General features: G+C 48.7%; 1 protein-coding gene and 1 long non-coding RNA gene across 2 annotated transcripts; both read left to right on the forward strand.

Annotated features, from left to right (window-relative positions):
- Window positions 1–1,615: 1,615 nt before the first annotated feature.
- Window positions 1,616–10,300, forward strand: LOC109318621. The gene is made up of 2 exons (XR_002103289.1): window positions 1,616–1,923; window positions 9,574–10,300. It is a non-coding gene; the product is annotated as an uncharacterized LOC109318621 (long non-coding RNA).
- Window positions 10,301–13,657: 3,357 nt separating this feature from the next.
- On the forward strand, window positions 13,658–21,064 carry FAM46B (family with sequence similarity 46 member B). Its single transcript, XM_019547972.1, has 2 exons — window positions 13,658–14,051; window positions 19,513–21,064. Exons 1-2 carry the CDS (start codon window positions 13,872–13,874, stop codon window positions 20,530–20,532), a joined length of 1,200 nt encoding a protein of 399 aa, XP_019403517.1. The 5' UTR covers window positions 13,658–13,871; the 3' UTR covers window positions 20,533–21,064.
- The last annotated feature ends 1,456 nt before the right edge of the window (window positions 21,065–22,520 follow it).

Consider the following 22,520-nt stretch of genomic DNA (forward strand, 5'->3'; position numbering starts at 1 on the left):
TGGCGACTTGGCAGTGGCTGTCCGGACGTGCTGCACGCGCCAAGCCAAATCAAGCAAAATCGTCCATGTTGGTGCTGGAGAAAAAAAATGGATCAGATTAAACGTGAGTTGCTAATCTAGACTGGAAAAAAGTTTGTGTTTGTTCTAAGCTTTTCTAACTTCCTCGAGAACGCTCTGCTAAAAGATGCTACGGCTAAACTGTGATTTTGCTTATCAGATCTGTTTTGCTAGGCACTGGGTACCTGGCAAAGTAATACCTGGCAGCCGGCTGTGGTTTATGGGCATGAGGTCAAACTACTTGGGTTTAGATATGAACTTTCTCATCCTTTTTATCCTCGATTATTAACTGGTAGGTGCCAGTGGTGTCAGAATAATAAAGGACCTACAGAAAAAGAGTGGTCTGTATTTAGCACTGTTCAATCACAGGGTCGCTCTAATGAAGCATGGGCTCTTGCCTGCCTTTCACTTAACCAAAACCAAGAGCGGGAATTCATGAACTGTTAGAAACCCCTGCCAGAGGAATCCAGCATTTGCATGTGTAGAAAGCCAGACGAAAAATATATCCAGAGGATTTGGATGTGGGAGCTGCCCCGCTCCGTAGATGCTGCCTGCATCATTCTCCTGATGGGATTCAATGGTTACAGACTGCAGCAGGGTACTAAGAGGTTGCTTTTTGATCTTGGGAGTCATTGCCGAAGATGAACGCATACTGATACACCGGCACCTTCTCCAGCCTCCAGACAGCAAGGAGATGAAGGGCAGTGGAGCTGCTGTTGGGTAAGACAGCCCAACAACCACAGAGAGTGAAGACGGACGAGGTCCAGGACATGACGCCATCGGATCTCTAGACCTGCTACCTCGAAACCACAGTAGCCGGTAGGTGAAGGGGAGTCTGATCGTCCAAGCAAGGAGGCTAATTGGGAAAATATAAGCTTTCGGGATTGAGCGTTACATGAAGATTGCTGCCTGGGAAAGGAAGATGTGCCTCTTGAAGTCTGAACGAACTGGGGCAGCGCCAGACACCTTGTCTTCAAATGATTCCTCGGCCCCGTGAGACTTCCCGGCTGCCCCCTCGTCCCTGGTCCTGACGGGGGAAGAAGGGGTCAGGGTGGGCCGTGCACGTGGAAGAAGGGTGGAAGGAGCCTGGAGCCCGCGTAGCAATCTGGAGCAGGCGCAGGGTGCGCCCATGCCTCCTGGCCTGCCAGCTCGGCACTCCCCGCCGAACTCCAGGCAGGGGAATTGAGCACCCTCCAGTTCCCTGCCCCGTCCCTCCCTGTCCATGCAAGCGGGGTGCAGGCAGCCTGGCCTGCAGTGCGGGTGGGTCCCTGCACTGGAACAAGCAGTGCTCGCTGTCTGCTCCGCTCAGGGGGAGGGAGGGAGGGGAGGATCAGAGCCTTGGCCTGGAGTGTGAGCAGCAAGGGAAGTTGCTTCAACATGCCGGCGAGCAGCTGTATCTGCCGCTGCCAGCCTCCCTGGCGCAGGGTGCGAGTGGGGATTCGGCAGCCCCGAGCAGCGCACGGGGCTGGGGAGAAACCTCCAGCTATAATCCGCCCTGCGGTGAGTGGGTGAAGGCCTGGAGGGGCCCCCGTGCTCTCTGCTGGCACAAACCCTGCTGGCGGGATGGCCTGACACTCTTCTTCTGCATCGCTCTAGAGACATCACGGGCCCCTGGAAGCGGGGACCAGCTGCAGGGCCCCATCCCGGTCCTAGCTGCCCACAACCCAATTGCCAGCCGGCGCTGAGGGACCTCGAACCCGCCGTCACTTGCAGGCTGCCTGTTCCTGAACAGGTGGTGTCATTCCAGGGCCCTGCGTCACTGCCGATGTTTTCCTAATAACACCTTGTGCTTCAACAGCGCCTTTCATCTCAGGATCTCAAAGCACAGCCTAGGCCCTTCATTAAGCCTTCCATAACCTCGGGAAGGTAAGAATTAACCTCATTATTTCTGACTATCTCCATTAGGCACAGAGGGACACGCAGCACCCAGAGGTGAAGTGACTTGACAAAGGTCATGCAGAAAGCCTGGGCCGGAGCTAGTAGCAGAACCCGGGCGTCCCCTCCCCTTCGTGGTCCATGCCCTACAGTGCCATCGAATGCTTTATGGCCAGAGCTTGCTGTGCTCGCGTCTGCTGTGCTGGGACACGGGTGCGGTTGTACAGGAAACCTTTTCTTTTCCAAATGCTTAGCCTGGTACAGAAGAGTGTAACCCATAAATGCACATAAATCACTTGGCTTCACCCTCCAAGGTCTCCCTGAGTGTCTGAGAGGATAAATATCTCCACGCATAAGCCGGAACTGTAGTACCAGCTAATCCAGAATTAAAAGATACAGCTATCTCCTTATCTTTATTATTATTTCTCTTATAGTAGCCTCCTCGAGGCAGCAAACAAGGCTGGGGCCTCATGGTGCTGGGTGCTGCACAGGCACATGGAGGGGAACAGGTCCTGCCCTGAAGCTCCCAGCTGGGATAACCAAGTTGTTTTCGGATGGTGAAATGAGGCACGGAGCAGCGAAGGGACTTGCCCAGGCTCTGCCAGGGGCAGAGCTGGGCACCAGACCCAGTCTTGGTGACGATGTGTCCAGGGCCTATGAGAGAAACTGGGGGAGGCCTGATACACCCTGGGAGGCCACCTCCCCTCACCAAACAGAAAATGAGAGTGGTCTGACATTGGGGGCCTGGTATCTCCTTCCCCCCGACAGGCCCTGGATGCGTCTCGCTGGCCCACTTTGCTGGTGCGCCTCAGAACATCAGCTTGGCCTGCTTAGACAGGCGTATTTCCCATAGGCGTGTCCTGGGACCGAGCCAGCACATCCTGGCTGGGATATCTGTGATCTGAGCTTTCATCCCAGCTCTGGCAGCCACTCCCTGCAACACAGAGGGCTCCTCGGTGCCTCGGTCTCCCTGTCCGTACAGCACAGAGCACACCAAGGCGTCTCGCAGCGGAGCGAGGGGTTAATAAGTTAAGCACTGAGAAAAGAGGCTTCAGAGGCCAAATTGGAGATGCCGTTTCCATTAAATGAGGGGGGAGGAAAAGAAGGTGCCGGGGTGAGATATCAGCCGAAGAATTAGCAAATGTTTCCCTTGGGGGCACCTCTGTTTTTACATCCAGCAAAGCTGTGTGCAAGGAGGAGGGAACTGTCACTTGTAGAGACTTGCAGACATCAGGAAGGAAGGTGCTACGATAATTAGTGCAAACCAACAGCGCTTGCCGAGCTGGGAATGCAGCCATGTGCTAGCTCAGCTGATTCTCCACTGACGGCTGTTGTAATACCCCGAGCCCCCCCAAAACCTCTCCAACAAACAAGCGCAAGAATAGTTTGTGGAGGCCCTGCACATCCAGCCTCTGCCTCCCCTGTGAGCGTGTGCGCGCATTGGAACAGAGCTGGCTGCAAAGCTGGGTTTTCTGTTTTTTTTTTCAGATCTCATTTTCATTTGGGTTTGGTCCAAATCGGAGAGAAACCAAACATTTCTGCAATGCCCCACAAACTGGAAGTGCCCCAAGCCCTGCAGCTGAGACGGGAAACGGGTTGTTCTGACAACAGCCCACTTGCTTCCCAGGCTCCCGGCTCCGGGACTGCCCCGCCACAACCTGCCCTGCCAGGGGCTCCTGCTCTAGTCCATCTGCCCCGTGGCTTGGCTTCAGAGGAAGGCCATCCAGCCCGGGATGGGCTGAATCACACATTCCAGCCTCAGTGAACCAGCGTTTTCCAGCGAGACTTGGTATCCTCTGAAAATTTCCAGCCATCTCTAATTAAAACCTCTGGGGGAGGGGCATCTTGCTGAAGAAGGAGTCAGTGCTCCTGCAAGCAAGTATGTAGGCAGGAGGTCGAACACTGCAGAAGGCCTCTTTCAAGTAGCCTGCTCCTGGGGTCCCAAAGCGACCAGCCCACTATATCCTAGGAGAGAAGATCTCTTCAGTTTCCCGAACCTGCAGCCACTCAGCAACCTGCTTCATAGTGACCTTGAACTAGCAAAAGAGATCCACAGAGGAGATATCATGACGATGGTTTTGGCCCGGGTGGTTTTACATACCTGGCAGGGGTGATCCCCTTCTTCCTGGCCTTGAATGACTCAGTGTAGCCGAGGGTGGAGACCTGCCCACCGCAGGCAGGCACCCCTGCGAGTGTCTGCAATGCCTCCCAATGCAAGGGTCTCGGCTACACAATTGATGGTGATGGGGGATTGCTCCCGGGCTCTCCCTCTAGCTTGCTCCTTCGGCTTTTTGGCTTTGGGCAAGCAAAACTAGGGGCTTGGAGCCCGCGTGTAGGAAGCCTGCCGTGGGTTTGGGAGTATCTGAAGCCCCAGGCTGAAGGGCCTGGGAGGGAGGACACGTGTCGGTGATAGCACCATGCAGACTTGAACGATTGAGCTCTGCTCAGTCAATAGACATCAGAGGCTGATTTGGCCTCAGATGTGAAATACTGAAAAAAAAAAAAGAAAGAAAGAAAGGTCCACTGAGTCCACATCAATAGTAAGAGCCTTCTCCAGCCAAAGGAATTCATGCATGGCTTGGAGAACAATACATGCAGATGGTGGGGCTCCACCCGCCCTGGAGTGATGCAAAAGCAACGGGCTGCGTTTTGGGAAAGGTATGGGGTCAAGGCTCCTCTGCACATTGTTCTAGTTTGCAGAGTCTCACGGGACTGACAAAGAGTCCGTCAGATGCGGGGAGCCCTGTCGTCCCAGATCCTAAGCTCCGATAGCCATTAACTTATGGGAACATTCGTCACAGGTCCAGCCACACCCACGCCACGTTGAATGCCATTACCCTGCCAAGCACATATTTCCATGCTGCTGCCAAAATCTCATCACACAATGAGAGGAGGATCCTGGACCGCCCCAGGGTGAAAGCCAACCTGGCATGGGGGTCCTAGTACAGCAGGCATCAGGGAAGCCCTCGGAGGTAGGCAATGCACCCAGGACTTGTGCTGGCTCCCTGCAGAGGGTGGACTTCACCCAAGGAAAGTGCAGGACTCATGTGCTGCTGGGTTGGGCGTTAGGGAGACAAAGGCACAGGCTCTTCCCATGTCCGGATCCAAATGAGCGCTTGCCTCTTGCATGGCTGAAATATTCTGATAGCACCTTTCATCTGGGGATCTCAGAGCAGCCACTAATTATCTAGGACCTCAAACCACCCCGGTGAGGCATTTCAGTGTTGTTACTCTCCATTTGACAGCCAAAGCCCCCGGTGATGGAGTGAGTCAGTGGCAGAACTGGGAATAGCACCCAGGTCCCTGCCCTAGCACTAGCCCACACTCCCTTCCTTTGTTCAACAAGTGACTCGCTGTAATCCCATGCGATATACGGGTCTGGATCACAGGGGGCCAGGGTGGTTACCTGTCCTTTCTAGTGCCTTGCCTCCTCTCTCGCTCCCTGTTCTCTGTCAATGCACCTGCTGGACTTTCAAATGCTGGATAGTGAGCAGATGGAGCTGGGGCCATCTGTGTTGCTTGTTTGTACAGCACCTAGCACAGCAGGGCCCAAGTCTCCGGCTGGGATACTATAACAGAAATAGAAAGTAGGCATCAGGATCATTTGAAGCTTTCAGGAGTGGGTTCAGTTGCAATGAATTTCATCTCATTCGATTTGCGTAGCAGCATTAAGCTGCCGTTCTTTCCTCTGAACGTTTCAGCGTCATGTGAAAAATACAATGGGGGCAAAATCCAAAAGGAGTCGAGTTATACCCTAATTTTCAGCTGCCATTGGGCTATTCTTTGAGCAGCTTCTGAGCCCTGCAGTTCTTGCGTTGTCTGCGAGATCACTTGCATTCCTGGTTACTTTGTTTGAGACAAATCCAGCTTGGGAGTATTTATAGCAATGCTTTTGCTGCTGATGTCTGTGCTCTGGGTGCTGTTTGCCTCTCTGCGGAGGGTCCCACATACGCACCGTGCCTTCATTTGTCAGAAGCAAGACAGTCGGCAGCGTCCGCGGCGTTTCATCTGCCCTCGCAGGAGACGTCACATACCACACACCAAGGCCTACCGCGTGTCTGGGAATGCCCATGCTAGGAAGGAAGCGATGCTTTTGGAAACATGATATGCATTTGCTATGAATAAGCCGGAGCTATCGAGTGAACTCAGTTTGTGAAGGGCGGTTTCCAACACAAGCACCAGCGCTCTCCACCTCTTGAGTCCACATTCACCACCATGGTGGCAGCTGTGTTTATATAGAGCGTGCCCTCTGCGCTCATGTCTGATCTTGGGCAATTACTCCCAGCTCCAAGCCTGCAGGGACAGAGGCAAGGGCCCAGGTCTCAGGGGATGGAGTGAATGCCCCCCGTTCCACCCTCTCCTCCTCCATGCCAGGCACCGAGAGAGGTTTCCCTGCTGCTCCCCCTGGCACCTGACAGCCTTGGTGTTGGATGGTTTGGCTGACGACAGTGGTTTTAACTAAACCTTCTCCTAGTCCTGTCCTCTCCGCCGCAGTCCCAGTCCTTAGGAGAAGCCATAGCTTGCCTGTACATTTATAACAACCCCCACCCCAGGAAACCTTTAGCCCAGCTAAAACTCCTGGTGGGTTTCTATACACCCTCAAGCAGTATCTGGAAATTGCCCCCTCCCCTACTGGAAACCACGTTCCAGTTCATCTTCCTTGCTGTTCTTTTCCTAAACTTGAACAGGCCGTGGCATGTTCCTGGCTCCATCCCATTCGGTTTCGCAGCAAGGCCAGGAGCTGCAAAGCTGGTGTGTCTGCTTTCAGCACTTCTTGATGCCAGTGGACACGGGTGCAGACTGCTGCCTGGGTTTTTTCAAGCAGCTTTTCACAATTCCAGGCTACTAAATCTGAACGCTGCCAGCCATGGCCATTAAACTTTTCACCACCACGGACGCTGGTGGAGGTCCATCCCGGTGCCGCGCACGGCTGGTTTTATCGAGACCTAGAACATACATGCCAGCTAGCGCAGGAGCGGGTCTCTGTATTTGCTGATGTGCGAGCGGGCAGGGGAAGATGCAGCATAGGTAACAGTTATGATGCGTAGTGATGGACCCACTCCTGGTGCTGAGCTTCCACTGTATCGATTTGGTATATTTACTATAAATATGCACAGCGAGCGGCCTCCCGAGCCACTCCATGAGTCCTGATGCAGTCTCCCTGGGCAATTCGTACTGGGAGAGAGACCTCCAGGCTTGAGATCTGTGCACTAAAGCAGCACCCACGGTTATCCCTTAAGCCTTAGTGGATGCAAGCACTGTAACACAAGAAGGAAAAAGAACCTGAATTTTGCTGTTTTTTCCAGATCCGACTCTCTCGGATAATGCTCCTGTGACAAACACTAGCTCTGGGGCTACGTTATCCGTTCAGCTTGCTCTTTCCTTAGCCCAGCGCTATTCTTCCTGGCTTCCTCAGCCTTCTCGCAAGCCAAAGGCAACGTGTGTCTTTGATGTAATCACCAGGACACTTTCTTTTCTTCCACGACTCTGCACCACCTTGTTCTCATGAAGAATCTTGCCACACCTGCCTGCCTTCACCTGAGCCGCCGTCCTGCAACTTATCACCTCTCCCCACATTTCGTCTGCCTCAGCACAAAGCGACGCGGTGGGAGTCAGTGGCAGTGAAAGCCACATTGGCAGGCGCAGAATTCTGCCCTTTGGGGCAGCTGGCATCCCCCGTCGTCTGCCCCCTTTCCACCGCGCTCACCCCAGGGTGCGTGTCCTCCCCTCCACCCCCCTTCGCTTTCACTCTGTCCCCAGCCCACCCCCAACGCTGGCACAGGGTGCTGCTGAGTCGGATCAGCGCGCTTTCTCCTCGTCCGCCGTTCTTTATGCCTGGCAGGAGCTCTGCAGAGACATCTTGGGGCCACTTCTCTGTCGTCCTGATCTCTCCTTAAACTCCGTATCTGCGATGCAGCATTCACCCAGAGTTAAGCCTCTGCCGTGCTGTGCTGCACCTGCCGTGTATTGCGCTGATCCCTGCTGCCTCCTTGTTTTCTTGTCCTCCCCCACCTGCTTTGACCATCCGTCTGCAGCATCGTGTCTTGATTGCGAGTCAGGTGGAGCAAGGGCTGTTTTTCTTGCACATGTGTGTCCAGCTCCTTGTGACTGGGACGCTGATCTCTGATAGGGACCCGTTAGCTTGGCCTCAAAACAAACATGCACAATTACTTTGCAGCAGAGATGGGAACATGGCTGTGCCCCTGATTCATAAGAAATCTTGGGGCCTCTGCCCAGGTAGCTCTCAGTGTAGCATCCTACAAGCAGGTAGAGCAGCTTTTGAGCTCAGTTGGTTGCAGCATGGTTAGAGCGTAGCACCGATGTTGTAAGTTTGATCCTAAGTTGGACGAGATGACCTCTTGAGGTCTCCCAGCTTCTCTGCAGTTTATGAGTTGCTTGCAGGATCTGGCACAGGCTGGGTGGGGGACACCGTTATGTGCACTAGGCCGCGCAGCACAGCTTGGGTCACCCCGGGTGACAATTGCGTTGTGAGGAGGTTCCCTGCCCTCCTGGAGCCGCAGCACAGGTGGACATGTAGCCTGGCCCTTTCCCAGGCTGCTGATTCTGTCATGCTTTGCACGTGTGTCTGCATTGCTGCAGCACCATGGAATCAGCCAGCAATACTAGTTATTAGTAGCGATGACATCACAGATCTTCCAAAGCACCAGAAGGATTTAGGAGCATGGTGTCTTTCTATGGGATCAGGGCTCCTAAACACCTGAGGTGCCTTTGTGAATCTTCCTCATAATTCTTTGAGACATATTTTCAAAGGGACGTTCTATGGGAGCTGGTGCCTAACTCCCCTGGGCTCTTTGGAAAATCCCAATTTGTCCCAGAGCCAGGAAGCTTCCTGTGTCTCTTCTCCTTTATCCGTTTTGAAGATCTCCCACGGTAGCTTTCTGATAAGCATCTTGTTTCCAAGTTCAGGCTAGGATACCTCCTCGTTCAGTCCTAGCCTTTCCCCAGAACAGTAGCCACACCTGTCCTTGCTCCTCCGTGTGTGTGATTACAGCTGCATTTCATAAAACCACAGTCTGGAAGGCTGCAGTAGAGTTGGCCTCCCGCCCGTTCTTTATCATAAGATAACCACTTTACCACTTCGGTGGAGTAGCAATAGCAGGAGAGAGAAGGCTGTCAGGAAAACCCATGCAGCTTAACAGCACTGAAGATAAGCAGGGCCCTTGAGTCCTTGGCAGAACTGAAAGGGTGAAAGTTCATGATTCTCCTTAGACACTTTGTCCTTTTACTCTTCTCACCTTTGTTTGAGGATTTTATAACTTGCTATAAAACCCCATGAAGCATGAGCAGTCAGGAGCCAAGTCCTGCCCCATATTACACCCTTGCAAGGGTGGTGAGGTGTGACCATGGACAGGCTTTAATGTGTGGAGACAAATACGTCCCTGTGGTGTAGCAATGCAGTTACCCCAGGGAGGAGTCCGACCTGTAGTCCTGCGGGACTCTGGCAGGAGCACACGTACTCCTAAGCAAAAGGCAGATCCTCGTTTATACGGCACCTTCTTTCCAGTGCTGCAAGAGCTCCTGGTCTGTAAGGCAGCAAACAATTGCTCCATCTCAGCTGGATCCCATGAAATGGTGGTGGTGGGGGGGGGTCATTCTGGTTCTTTCTCCTTCTCCCTACAGAGAGCCATATTGTTCCTCAGGCTGTTTCTCCTCTGCCCCGGGGCTGGGGTTATGTGCACGTGGGATACAAAGCAGCATGGAGAGACAGGTCACATTTTGGTGCCTCCAGGAGTGTTGCTGCACTGTACCCTGCAGCATGCCGTGTCTCAGAGCAGCATTGCCAGCGGACAAGCCATTCCTGATATTGCACCCTGTCCTGGAGCAGCCCCCTGGATCCTGTGCACCACATGCTATAAAATACTCTCTTCCTCCAGCCCCGTCCTGCCACCACTGCCCCACAGCCTGGCTGTGCTCTGGACACTGCTCCCGAACACGAGTACACAGTAGGAAGATGCCCAAGTAGCACTGTACACCATGGTCTTTCACTTCTCAATTATCACTTCTCTCTGGCAAAGTCCAAATTACACTGAAAGCTCCTTGATGTGGAGAGCTTCCTTTGTCGTTACTAGAAAGTATCTCCAGTGCAGTTCCTGGAACTGCAGGCGCTCTGGAATCGCACAAAAATATGTGCACCTTAAGTTCTAAAATGAGCAGAAAGCAAAACATTGTGCTTCGTTTGGTTACTAATGAGCAGTCCTAATTAGTTACAGGGGGCTCATTTAAGGCCTAGAACTAAGTAATTGCAGGATTTAATTAAATTAAGTAGAAGGACTGTGGTCCCAATGTTGCAACTGGATCCAGCCAGGCACAGACATCATTCTTACAGAACCACTGGCAAGATCAGCAATGAATAGAGCATAGGATGCCAAAAGCGGGGTTTTTTTTAATGGAAGGATTAAAGGGATTAATATGTAACTTAAAAGTGAAGTATGTCCAGGTATCTCAAAGTAGCAAAGAATTCACTTGTCTCAAAGAATTCCAGCCTCAGCCAGTCTTGAACAGCTATGATATAACCCACCAGAGCAGTCTCACCAAGTCAGAGGTTTTACTTGTGGCTACCCATCTTCAAGAAAAATGAATTCATCCTGGCTTAGGTGTAGAAAAGGGGGTCATTAGGGGAATGAGGAGGATATCTTTTGAAAGGAGACTAAAAAAGCTTGCCTTGTTTGATCTAGCCAAAGGAAGGCAGAGAAGGGACACAATTGCTGTCTATAAACACAGAAGGGGGAGGGTGCATGCATGTGTACCAGGGAGGGAGAAGAGCTGTGTGGGCTAAAGGACAGCACTGACACCAGAACAAATGGGTATACACTGGCCATGAATTCATTTAGGCTGAAAATCAGTGTAAGATTTGTAACCATGACAGGAGGGAGGCTCTGCAACACCTTCTGCATGGAGCAATGGAGACAGGAAACTAATAGGCTGTAAGATGGAGCTTGATAAATTTACGAATGGGACTACGGGATGTGGCTGGCTCAGGGTCCCCAAGAAGCCCCTTTTTGTCCTGTGTCCCTCTGGCCAGAAAGTGTTTTTCTACCATTTAATCAGTCTCAGCTTGGGTGTATACACCGGCCAGAGATTTTACCGCAGCATCACTGCACCTGGCTCAGTGAGCTGTGTGTGAACTCGAGCACACCATTTAGAGCAGAGCCCAAGCACTGGAGAATTTCCCATGTCCTTTGGTCATCTGTTCCAATGGCTGAAAAACTCCCCTTTTAAAAACATGCGCCTTATTTTCATTTTGAACTTTGTTGACTTCAGCTTCTCACGACAGGAATGTGCTACGCCTTTGTCTGCCAGATAAAAGAACCTTCTGCTATCAGCTATCTTTTCCCTGGGGGGGTAATTATAGACTGCAGTCAAATCACCTCTTCACCTTTTCTCAATAAGCAAAATAGATTGAGCTCCTTTAGTCTCTGAGTATAAGGCTCATTTTACGTACTACAGCCAGACCTACAGATGGCTCAGGCTGTGGTTTATTCATGAAATTCCTGGCTGGGGAGGGCTGCTATGCAAAGGTCTTGGTGTCACAAACTGAAGTAAGCAGCACGTCATGCTACATTTAGCAGATCCCATAAAATGAAAGCTGTTATTATTACAAATAGTGCAAACCACAGAAATACTGAAGGGAGACACGCTCCTGGGACTGAGAGGCTGATGAATGCCCAGCCCCAGATGAGAGATGGGTTATAAGAGCATTTCATAGGGTTCGCAGCATGCAAAGAAGTCAACATAGATCTAAGACTTTGCAGGATGAGGAAGTAGGTGATTCCCCTAGTTTCTTTCCTGGAGAAATAAATCTCTAGGTTCACAATGGGAGCCTACGAGGCAGATAAAGTCCATGACAGCACCAGCACTCCTGTCTGTTGTTGGTGTCTGGACTGTCCCTGTCCTCACATGCAGATGCCTGCCCCAACCCATTCCCCCATTGTTCTTTCCATCCTCTCCAACAAAGCCCCTACCACAAAACACCCCGTTTCTACCCTGCACAGCACCTTCACGAAACCCCTGGACATGGGTAGATCCTGGATTTTGAAATGAGGGGTGCAGATGGTGTGGTGCATCATCACCTAGAACACAGCACACCTTTTCCTCTAGTTAAAAAGAAATGAGAAGCTTCACTAATATTAGGGGCCCGGAGCTGTAGTATTCCATCTCAGATCGAAGCAAAAAAATGAAAACTTTATTGGAATGTGCATTCATATTCTGTATCATGTATTATATATAAAAACACAGCAAGATAGGCCAAATAATTCCAAGATATTGTTTGATTAGGCCTGGCTTGGGGGCAGACTTTGTGGGTGCTCTGGGGCTCAAGCACCCACTGAAAAAAGTCTGGTGCTCAGCACTTGTGAGCCATGGCTGCTTTGGTTTTACATGTTAGGCAAAAACCAAAGTCCATAGTTATGAGTTCTGGAGTCATTACAGCCAAATGAGCGTCCCTTTTTCACATTCATAAAACAGAAGCAAACTGTCTTGAGCATCTGGACAGTGCCTCCAGTGTTTCCCTGAAAGCGATTTCCACACCTGAGCTGACGTTCCCTTGAGTTAGTATTTCCACACCTGAGTTTATGGTTTTAGGTAGCATTAAAAAGCAGTCTGCAAGGGTGTGCCATAGGAGCTCACGTGACTAAGGAGCAGCTAAAAAGACAGCAGCATGGCAGACCTAGGGCTAGCTGGAGAATTGGCACCATTAAAGACCATTTAAAAGGATTAGAGCAGGGGTGGGCAAAATGTGGCCCACCAGGCCATTCTATCCAGCCTGCGGGGCCCCTAAAAAATTTAGAAATTAATATTTATCCGCCCTGGGCTGCCTGTCATGTGGCCCTTGATGGCTTGCCAAAACTTGGTAAGTGGCCCTCCGCCCGAAATAATTGTCCACCCTTAAATTAGAGGGTCATTAGCACCTATGGTATGGAGGTTTTAGAAAGGACCAGAGAGATCAGCCAGCTTCACTGCTCCCTGCATAGGCAATTGGATTTAAATTTTGGATAGATCACTACCCTATGCCCCTACCCCATACCCCCATATCCGAGGACTTTTGCTGTTGTGTATCCCTTTAAATCCCATGCCCATGCCCCATGCCCCATTCCCATACCCTATACCCAGTGCCCCAGGTCTTTTGCTGGTGCATATCCTTTTAAATCCCAACCCCATGCATCATGTCTTTGCTGGTGTGTACCCCTTTAAATGCCATACCCGTACCCATGCTCCATGTCTTTTCGCAGTGTGTACCCCTTTAAATCCCAATCCCCATATCTTTTGCTCGTGTGTACGCCTTTAAATTTCAATCCTATATCCCATGTCTTTTGCCGGTGCGTATCCCTTTAAATCCCAATCCCCGTGTTTTTTGCCCGTGTCTACCCCTTTAAATCCCAGGCCCATACCCCGTATCTTTTGCCGGTGCATAACCCTTTAAAGTCCCGTCCACTTCCCCTGACCAATCAAAGCCGGGATTCCCGCACGGCGCTAGGCAGCAGACGGCGGACGGGAGGGACCAAATAGCGAACTTCCTCCAAACCGCCCTCTCCACTCCGCCCCTTTCCCGGCACCGCCTTCTGATTAGCGCTGGCGGCATCGGAGCCCTCCGCCCGCAGCCAATGGGAGCTCTGGAGGCCGCCGGCGGGGGGCCGGGGATTGGTGGGCGGGCCGAGCCAATGGGCGCGCGGCGAGGCGTTGATATAAGACAGCGCGGGCACTGAGGCGGCGCAGTGTTCCGTGCAGCTGGTGGCCGCGCCGGACCTCACTCTGCTGCTCCGCGCGGGCTCTCGGCAGACGTTTTCCCTCAGAATTGATTCTTAGTCTTCCTGCGCTTCTTTTTTTTGTTTGTTTTTTTTTATTCCTCCCCGTCACTTCCGCCTCGCTTCCTCTCCCGCTTCCGCCTCCTTTTCCGGCCGGTTCAACAGAGGAGCGTCGCGATGCTGTCGGCAGCGGCTGGGGGCCCCGGGCCCGGCGGCTTGGAGCGGCGCGGCGGCCGCTTCAGCGTTCTCACCTGGGAACAGGTGCAGCGGCTGGACCAGATCCTGGGCGAGGCCGTGCCCATCCACGGCCGCGGCAACTTCCCCACCCTGGCCGTGCGGCCGCGCCGGATCGTGCAGGTGAGGGAGCGGGTTGCACCTTGTAGACTGGCTACGTCAGGGGCACCCCCTGCTGTGGAGGTTGGGGCCTGTGGGGCGTGGGTTATGTCTCCCTGCCCCCTGAGGAGCTCGGGCTGGTGGTGTGGAAGGGGTTAACCCTGCCACTGCAGGTTTAGGTGCCTCCTTCCCTGCCCCCCACTCTTCTGCCTTGTAGCTGGCAGTGTGCAAGGGGTTAAACCTTGCTGTGAGCTTCGGTGAAGCCTTCCTTGCTCCCTGCTGTGTAGATGGGGTTAAACCCAGCTTGCTGCATGCTTAGGTGACCCCCTTTCTTGCTCGGTGCTGTGTGGCTGGCAGTGTGGGTAGGGTTAAACCCACCCTGCTGCCAAAGGTGTCTGCAGACAGTAGTGAGATGGTGGGACCTTGGCCCCTCCTGGACTGAGACATGGCTCCTGCAGGAGTGGGGGAGCCCTGTACAGCTGTCCCAGGAGGGTCTGCGGCTTGGGTCAGGCAGGCAAATGCCTTTGCTGGCCAGGAGCTGCAGTGCGTGAGGCAGGGGCTTCTGCCCCCCCAGGCAGCTGCAGGGATCTGGAGGTGGGGAGGGGGCTCCCTTAGGAGCCCACCTCACAACCCGAGCCTTTCCTGAAAGGCTCCTGCAGAATCTGGACTCTACCCTGAGGCTGTGCTGGGGCTGGTCCTGTGCTTGCTTTTTTACTGTCTGCTTATATGGGGCTTGGAATCTGCTAGCAGAAAATAAAACTGCTGAGACGGTGAGATCCGGTCTCCTGCCTTTGGCATCTCGCCACCTGGGCTCAGAAATTCTCTAGCTGAAGCAAATGCATTTAACTAGCCAAATCCAAGGTGGTGGTTGCTAGTTGCTGAATCCAGACTGAGGTCTAGGAGTCTTGCTGTTAGCTTTTGAAAAGAGATGCATGACAGGGATTTGGAAGGGAACTGGACCTGTCTGGAACTTGAAGCACAAGGCTAACCTCCATTCCCAGGAGTCCTCACAGCAAAGTCCATTTAGATAGAGCTGCATTTATTAATCTTCTCTAGCCCTGAACACTTACTCCAGGGGCAGAGAGGTGTTGAAGGTAGGAAGAATTTTTCCCTGTTTTAGATTAAAAAGCTAATTTTTAAATGCCTTAATCTAGTAAATACTTTATCTAGTGCATCTTGCCATAGACCCATTCTGTAATCGGATCCATACAAAGCATTTTCCTCTGTAAGAGATTACTTTGGTGCATGACTAAAGTAGCACAAGTTAGCCAGTGACTCCCTATATGCCTGAAGAAGGGTGTGCGCGCCCAAAATCTTGCAAAGAACAATTTTTTCCAACTGCTCAATTGGTCTAATAAAAGAGATCACATCTACCTAAAGAACCTTGTCTGCCTGTGACCAACACTGCAACAACCTTTATTGTAAAGTAGAGTTTTCATAATGGCTAAACTCAAATCTCTTTCTGCACATGCTTGTTACATAACTGGAAGGCTTATGAGCAACTTCTACACTGTTCTAGGTGCAGCAGGTCCTGTTAAAAGGCCTGGCTTAGGCTCCTTTGTAAAAATAAAGCTGTGAGTTGACCTCAATTATCTGAGTGTCAAGGGGATGTCAAATGTTTGGATTTGTCAATGTAAATTAATGTTGGGACATGATGGCCCTATTTCAGATTCTTGAGGTCTGGAGCATCAAAAGCTGAGCTTGTAGCTGAGGGGACAAACTGATGTGGGTATTTCTTTTTCCTGTACAGCTCCATGGGTAGCTGAAGCTCTAGTAGCTTGTTAGAATGTGCATTAGAGACCTAATCTGTAGTCGGCTGTAGCAAAAGTAATGCATAACATTGAAGGGGCACTCCCAGTTTGAAATGGGCTGGAGCTGTATTTCTTAACTAAAGCACTAGAAGACTTAAAAATGAATTCTCAACATCTGAGATTATTTTAAATTTATGATGCTGCCTTTGCTTCTACAGTTTGTACAATTTGATGTTGAAGGCGAGTAGCTATGAGACTTGTTTGTATTAAATGTTTCCACTAGCATTTTAAAATGCAGGACTTGCTTCTTCAAAAACATTGTTTTTCATTTAAATGTCAGTCCAAATGCAAGTATCCTTCAGTTCTTGCCAAATTGACAGTAAGCTGCATAGTTTGTGCCCTAATCTAATCTTTCTAAAGTAACAAACTGTTTTAAACAGTAATAAACGCTGATTTAATATTAAAGCTAACAACAGTGTTTAAATAGGCTGCTGCGTATTCATGTTTGGGAGGCTACTTCATTCCTCAGTAATGACTCATCAGATGTTAAAATCTAGCATGCTGGCTTCTAATTAAAAAGGCTGTTCACAAAACAAAAACCAAACTGGCTTTCACAATAAACTAACCTCTAAGATTTGTAGGCCTGAACTATTTGTTTTACTTTTAAAAAAAAGCAATTAAAGGGGATCTGAAACATGTTGTAACTACTTTTTTTTTTTTTTTAAATACAAAGTAACATGAGCTGAATTTGAGTTCAGGTTCAAGCTGCATCAGTTGGATTGCTGGAGTGCTAAAAGTGCGTGCATCTAAGGTTCAAAGCCTAATGAAATTTCATTGAAAAAATTATGAGAAACTACTATTGGTGCTAAATTTAGTTTCTGTGTAGTAAAAGAAACCTGCCAGCACTTCTAGAAGCCAGATAGCTAGTATCAAATGTTCTATTTAATGCTAGCAGTAAGTAACTTTAAACTAAAGAGCCCATCTTCCTCTGTGCCAAAGCTGTAATGACTGATGAAAAGCATTGCCACTAGCAATTTCAGATACTAAATACTGAGGACGGTAGCTTCAATTTAGAGCTTCTGCACATGAGTTTGACTAATCTGAAGCAAGCAACCAAAAAAGGCAGTTACTACTTCTACTTGGCCAACTAAAATGATGTAGAAAACCAATCCAAAAGCAGGCAGCAACAACCTGATGGTCAGAATCAGTTCTCTACCATATATTGAGTAACTCTGTTAGCTTTACAAGGAGCTGATTCCTACTACAATCTCCTGGGAGTGGTCTGTTCCCCTTATCACTTAATCCCATAGCAGTTGGTGAACAATAGTTCAAATACTCCTTTTCCTCTGCTGTAGCTATGGTTCATAACAAAGCCTTTTGCACAGGTAAGGTTTCAAGTGTCTTCTTCCTAGATTGCATCAAAACATTTAAACAAAACACTTAAACCCTGTGCAGAATGCCTTACTGTGGCTAGCAAGCTTCTAGCTATATCCTGTCCAAAGAAAAGGAGCTGTCTCATCCCTGTTGCCGTTTCAAAGACTTTTTCACTAGCTTTTGGGATAAGGATTGCACCAGTAGGGAGTAGAATGTGTGAGATGGTGGACCTGATGGCTATTATTCTTTTTAGGACCAACACTACTCTAAATGTCACAAAACTGTATCCCTACAAATTTCTTTATTAACATGCTGCATATGCTGGAACTGTAGAGTTAAGTCACGTTTCCTGTAATTGGAAGGAACTGGTGTGAAATCTTATTTGACCTTCATACTTCAAACTTATTTTAACTTGCTGTCAAGTCTCCAAAAATACATTTTTCTTCTGCCATTCAGATTTTGTTCAGTCTCTAACTTTTTTTTCCCCTAAAACTTCTGTTTCAAAATCTGTAGCTTTCTAAACTCTTTTTGGATTTAAAAGTAAAGCTGTATGTGCATTTGATGCTTTTTAATGTTAAATAGTTTACTAGTTAATAGGTACCTGACATTAGAATCTCACAATTTGGCAATGAGTTCAGGCACACTTCCAATTTGAGAGCCACAGTAACTAATGCTAAAGAATAATTGAGAAATACCAGCTCTATAGAATATAACAGCTTGAATAATTTTTTCCCCCCCAATGGTTAAACTTTGACCCAAGTGCTCTTTGCTTCCTTGAAAGTGTATCTGACTATAGGACTAGGATAACAACCCTTCACAGAAGTAGCTAATGTTAAGATAGTGCCCTAGCTTTGACATAACTAACTTCTTATCATTGCCTCTTTAACCTTCCAGTAAGTGGTGCTGGTTCTAACTTGACCTTCAAGAACCTTACTTGGTTTAGGCCATGTTTGCCCAACCAAGGGGAAAAGGAGCAGTGACTTGCAATCCGAGCTAAGCATTGACAATGCAGTAGTAGAAGTCATTAAGATTATTTGAAAGGGCAGTGTTCCAAGCTGCCTCTTCCAGGTAGTGTCCTCTAGTAACCTTTTTCCTGCATTAGGTTCCTAATCTTAGTTGAATTTCAGTTTGAATTCACAGTTGTAGCAGAAACTTTCCGGGAAAGAGACTTTCTCTATTGGTGCTCAGATGCTTCAGTGTTTTTGGGATCTTTCCTCACTTCAGACATTAGGTAAAATAAAAGCAAACTGAAGCCTGAATTTTCTCAAAGTTCTTGAGGACTCTTGTGGGATGGGGAAGGGTGGGGGGAGAATCACAGCTCTTTAATTCTTCTCAAATTTGTCTCTAAATAGTACAAGGTAGTCAGGCTATGCCAAAAGATTTGATCTGAGCTCCTGATTTTTTTTTTTTTTTTTTTTTTGGGGGGGGGTTTACAGAGCTCAGTTGCTTGCTACCTGGTATCTGGATTAGATCACACTTTTAAGGGCTTAAAGTTATTTCAGTTCATTTTTAAATAATGACAGTGATCCAGCTTTATGTTAAATGAACAAAGCTTACAAAGTGCATTTGTGGGTGTGTTAATGGTTTTTTTTTTTTTTTTTTCCCTATTCTGCCTGCTCAGTAGTGGAATAACTAACTTCTGTAAGATAAAGCTGCCTCTTGTGAAACTAGCAATGTGTCAAACTCCAAAAACTGACACACTGAAAACTATTAAGGATACACTTACTAGTCGGGACATGAACCTGCACACTCATGGCAAGTGCATTTCAGCAGCTCTGGCATCTTAATTTGCCTTTAATGAGCCATGCCAAAGCAAGGGGAACTTCTTAATTGACTCCAGTTCCATAAATTGGGGCTGCTATAGTCCACTTCCTGCTTTCTGCATTTGGATTCCTTGGATTGGTTGTGGCTGGACTTATGGATTGAGACTTTCCAAATCTCCTTCTCGGGAATCAGGAGCTGGGGCTGGGATATGGTACGGAAGGGGAGCAGAACTTGCAGTGAGCCTGCCACTTCAGGATAACGTTGTGGGGAAGTTGAGAGCAACTTAAACAAGAGCAAAAATACATGCTTGCCTTGTGGTTGGAGCACATTTAATATAAGGTAGCAAGTAAACCAGTCCTCCTTCCACGTTTTAGGATTGCTGTAAATCGTGCATGCTTTTTAAAGCACATTTCTTTGCAACTTTTTTCTCTCAGCTGGCTAACTTGTAAATTACTTGGCTCATCTCATTTTGGCTTTGCTAGACTGAAACGTGCAGGCATGCATCCCGCTTGCTTATTGCCACATTAAGCTCTAACACTTCATTCCCAAAATGTTACTTTCTTGATGTAGACAATAAGACTGTCTTTGTGTCTCAGGTGGTCCGCAGCCGTCTGGAAAAGAGAGGCGTTGCAGTCCATAATGTGAGATTGAATGGCTCAGCAGCCAGCCACGTCCTACATCAAGATAGTGGCCTGGGGTACAAAGACCTGGACCTCATTTTTGGTGTGGATCTGAAAAGTGAGGATGTGTTCCAGCTGGTTAAGGATGTGGTCATGGACTGCCTGTTGGACTTCCTCCCAGAAGGAGTAAACAAAGATAAGATCACCCCTATGACTCTAAAGGAGGCATATGTGCAGAAGCTAGTAAAAGTGTGTAATGAAACAGACCGCTGGAGCCTCATCTCACTGTCCAACAACAGCGGGAAGAACGTGGAACTCAAGTTCGTAGACTCTCTCAGGCGGCAGTTTGAATTCAGTGTGGACTCTTTCCAGATCATACTGGATTCACTGCTGCTGTTCAGCGAGTGTTCAGAGAACCCCATGTCTGAGAACTTCCACCCTACAATCACTGGGGAGAGCATGTATGGGGACTTTGAGGAAGCAATGGACCACCTTAGGAACAGAGTCATTGCCACCAGGAATCCAGAGGAAATCAGAGGTGGTGGCCTTCTGAAGTACTGCAACCTCTTAGTGAGAGGATTTAAGCCCAAATCGGAAGTGGATATGAAGGCGCTACAGAGATACATGTGCTCCAGGTTTTTCATAGACTTCTCTGACATTGGTGAGCAGCAGAGGAAGCTAGAGTGTTACCTTCAGAGTCACTTTGTTGGCATGGAAAGCAAAAGATACGAGTACCTTATGACCCTGCACAGGGTGGTGAATGAGAGCACTGTATGCCTGATGGGTCACGAAAGGAGGCAAACTCTGACCCTCATTGCCATGCTGGCTGCAAGGGTCCTGGCTGAGCAGAGCATCATCCCAACTGTCACAAACGTTACCTGCTACTATCAGCCAGCACCATATGTCAGTGAAATAAACTTCAACTACTATGTTGCCCATGTGCAGCCCTTTCTGCCTTGCAGTCACTCCTATCCAACGTGGCTTCCCTGTAATTGAGCATGGATGACACTGAGGACCTCTGCTCCAAAGCGTTTCCTTGCCTTGGGAGCTTTTCGGGAAGACCTGCAACAAAAGGAAACTTGCTGGACTCTTGAGCAAGACTGTCTTGTTCCAGCAGTCCTAGGAACTAGCGCTGTCTGCTGTACACTCTGGAGATTGGATGTGCAGTGTTATGGAAACTAGACCTATTTGAGATGTTTACAGGAAGACTGAATCACTTAGTGAAATATGTAGGCAATTGAGGGTGGGGTGTGTTAGGGGGAGACTACAGACTTAGAATAAGATAGAGCTGCACTGCCCCAAAATGCAAAAGGATCTTTTTTTTTTTTTTTTTTTTTTTAAGTGCAGAAGTGTTATGGGTTGTGCAGACTCGTGGTTTCTGAAGATAGAAGCCAGAGTGGCTAATTACTTCGAAGGACCAAAGAATCCTGTTTAAGTGCCTGTAACAACATAAAAAACAATTGTACTGTAAACTTTATTTTTCAGGGGCTGAGGTCCCGAGTGCTTGAGTGGGGAGACTTAAAAAGAAGAAGAGGGAAAAAAAAAAAAAAAAGTAGCTTTCAGTTCTATCTCCAAAAAAAAAAAAAAAATTTCTGTTTGCAGGGTGGGAGGGAAGGGTCACCTGATCATTTCTAGTAACTGAACTGAAGCAGATGTTGGATTGCAGGTTACATGTTGCTAAGGTTTTTGGCATGGCTTGCTGCCTATGAAGGATCGGCTGTGCAAATAGCGGTCCAAGTTGAGTTGCACAGGAATGGGGTTAGCTTTGGTTGACTACATGTAAAACGCCTGAGCATAATATGGGAGGGTTGGGAGGGGGGAGGGAAAAGTGCATGGTGGCAAAAGCTGTGCTGAGCTTTGGAGATGGAAAGCAATAGGGGGGTTTACATGTGTAATGACTAGTTAAAAAAACAAAAGTCCCAAGTCTGCAGTGCCAAATGTAACTATGTACATAAACAGTAAAGCTAAGAGTCTGTTTTGGAGTCTGCCTGTGGCTTCACCAATACATAACCATATATTTTCTAGGGAATTTGAAATGCTATTTTTTTGGCATGCAGTGTGGTTTTAATGCACAAAACCAGTGGCCAGCTGGGTTATCTAGAAAAGACTTGCCTTGTCTTGAAGCACAAACTGACTCCCTGGCTAGTCAAACCATTATCAGCAACTACCATGGTGGCTGGAGCCAGTTTTAGGTTAAATGTACAGAACCTGGTCCCTTGGTACTAGAATGCTGTTGAATGAATCCAGCAGATTCTTTCCATTTGAGCCTTTGGCTCAGGCTTCTTCCTTCCTGTGCCCATCTTCATGCCCTTTCTTCAAAAGCAGCCTGTTTCCACATCTGAGCAACAGATAGCATTTTAAATTCAGATGTAGCTTAGAAATGGAACATGTTTAGCTGTTACTTAATTTTGTGCAAAAATCAGTTTGGCCTTAGGAAAGGAGAGATCCTCTCGTGGCTCCCCCTGCCTTGTTTAAAAAAAAAAAAACCAAAAAAAAAAAAACCAAAAAAAACCTTTTATGCCTGTGGGAGTTTTGGTACATCTTATGCAAGTATATTGACTTTGAAGTTGCTGTGATGTCTAGAGCATAAACAGTCCTGCTCTGAGCTATCTGAAGTGCATACCCCTCCTTTTGGAACATCACATCTCGGGCTTAACTATGCATTATTTGTGGGGAGAGGAGGCGGAAGGGGGCTTTAAAGCTGGTACAGCAGAGACATCTGGCATTTTAGCCATCAGATCTGCTGCTTGGAATACATGATGCAAGCCACTTCATAGCCATTTAGAAAGCGCTAACAAAACGTGAGCACTTCTTTACTAATTTTGGTTTTTGATCCTTGACAACACTGTACCATGGCTGGGATGACCGAACAGTCTAATAAATAAAGATTGGATGCTTGGAATGTGCATAGCCAGAACTTTACCTTCGTAGTGCTGGGAGGAGATGTGTGGAGTGGGGTGGGAGCAGGGAATGTGGGGCTTGTG

This window comes from Crocodylus porosus, unplaced genomic scaffold (assembly GCF_001723895.1).
Source record: "Crocodylus porosus isolate Cpor-Errol unplaced genomic scaffold, CroPor_comp1, whole genome shotgun sequence".
In the NCBI taxonomy this organism is placed as follows: Eukaryota; Metazoa; Chordata; order Crocodylia; family Crocodylidae; genus Crocodylus; species Crocodylus porosus.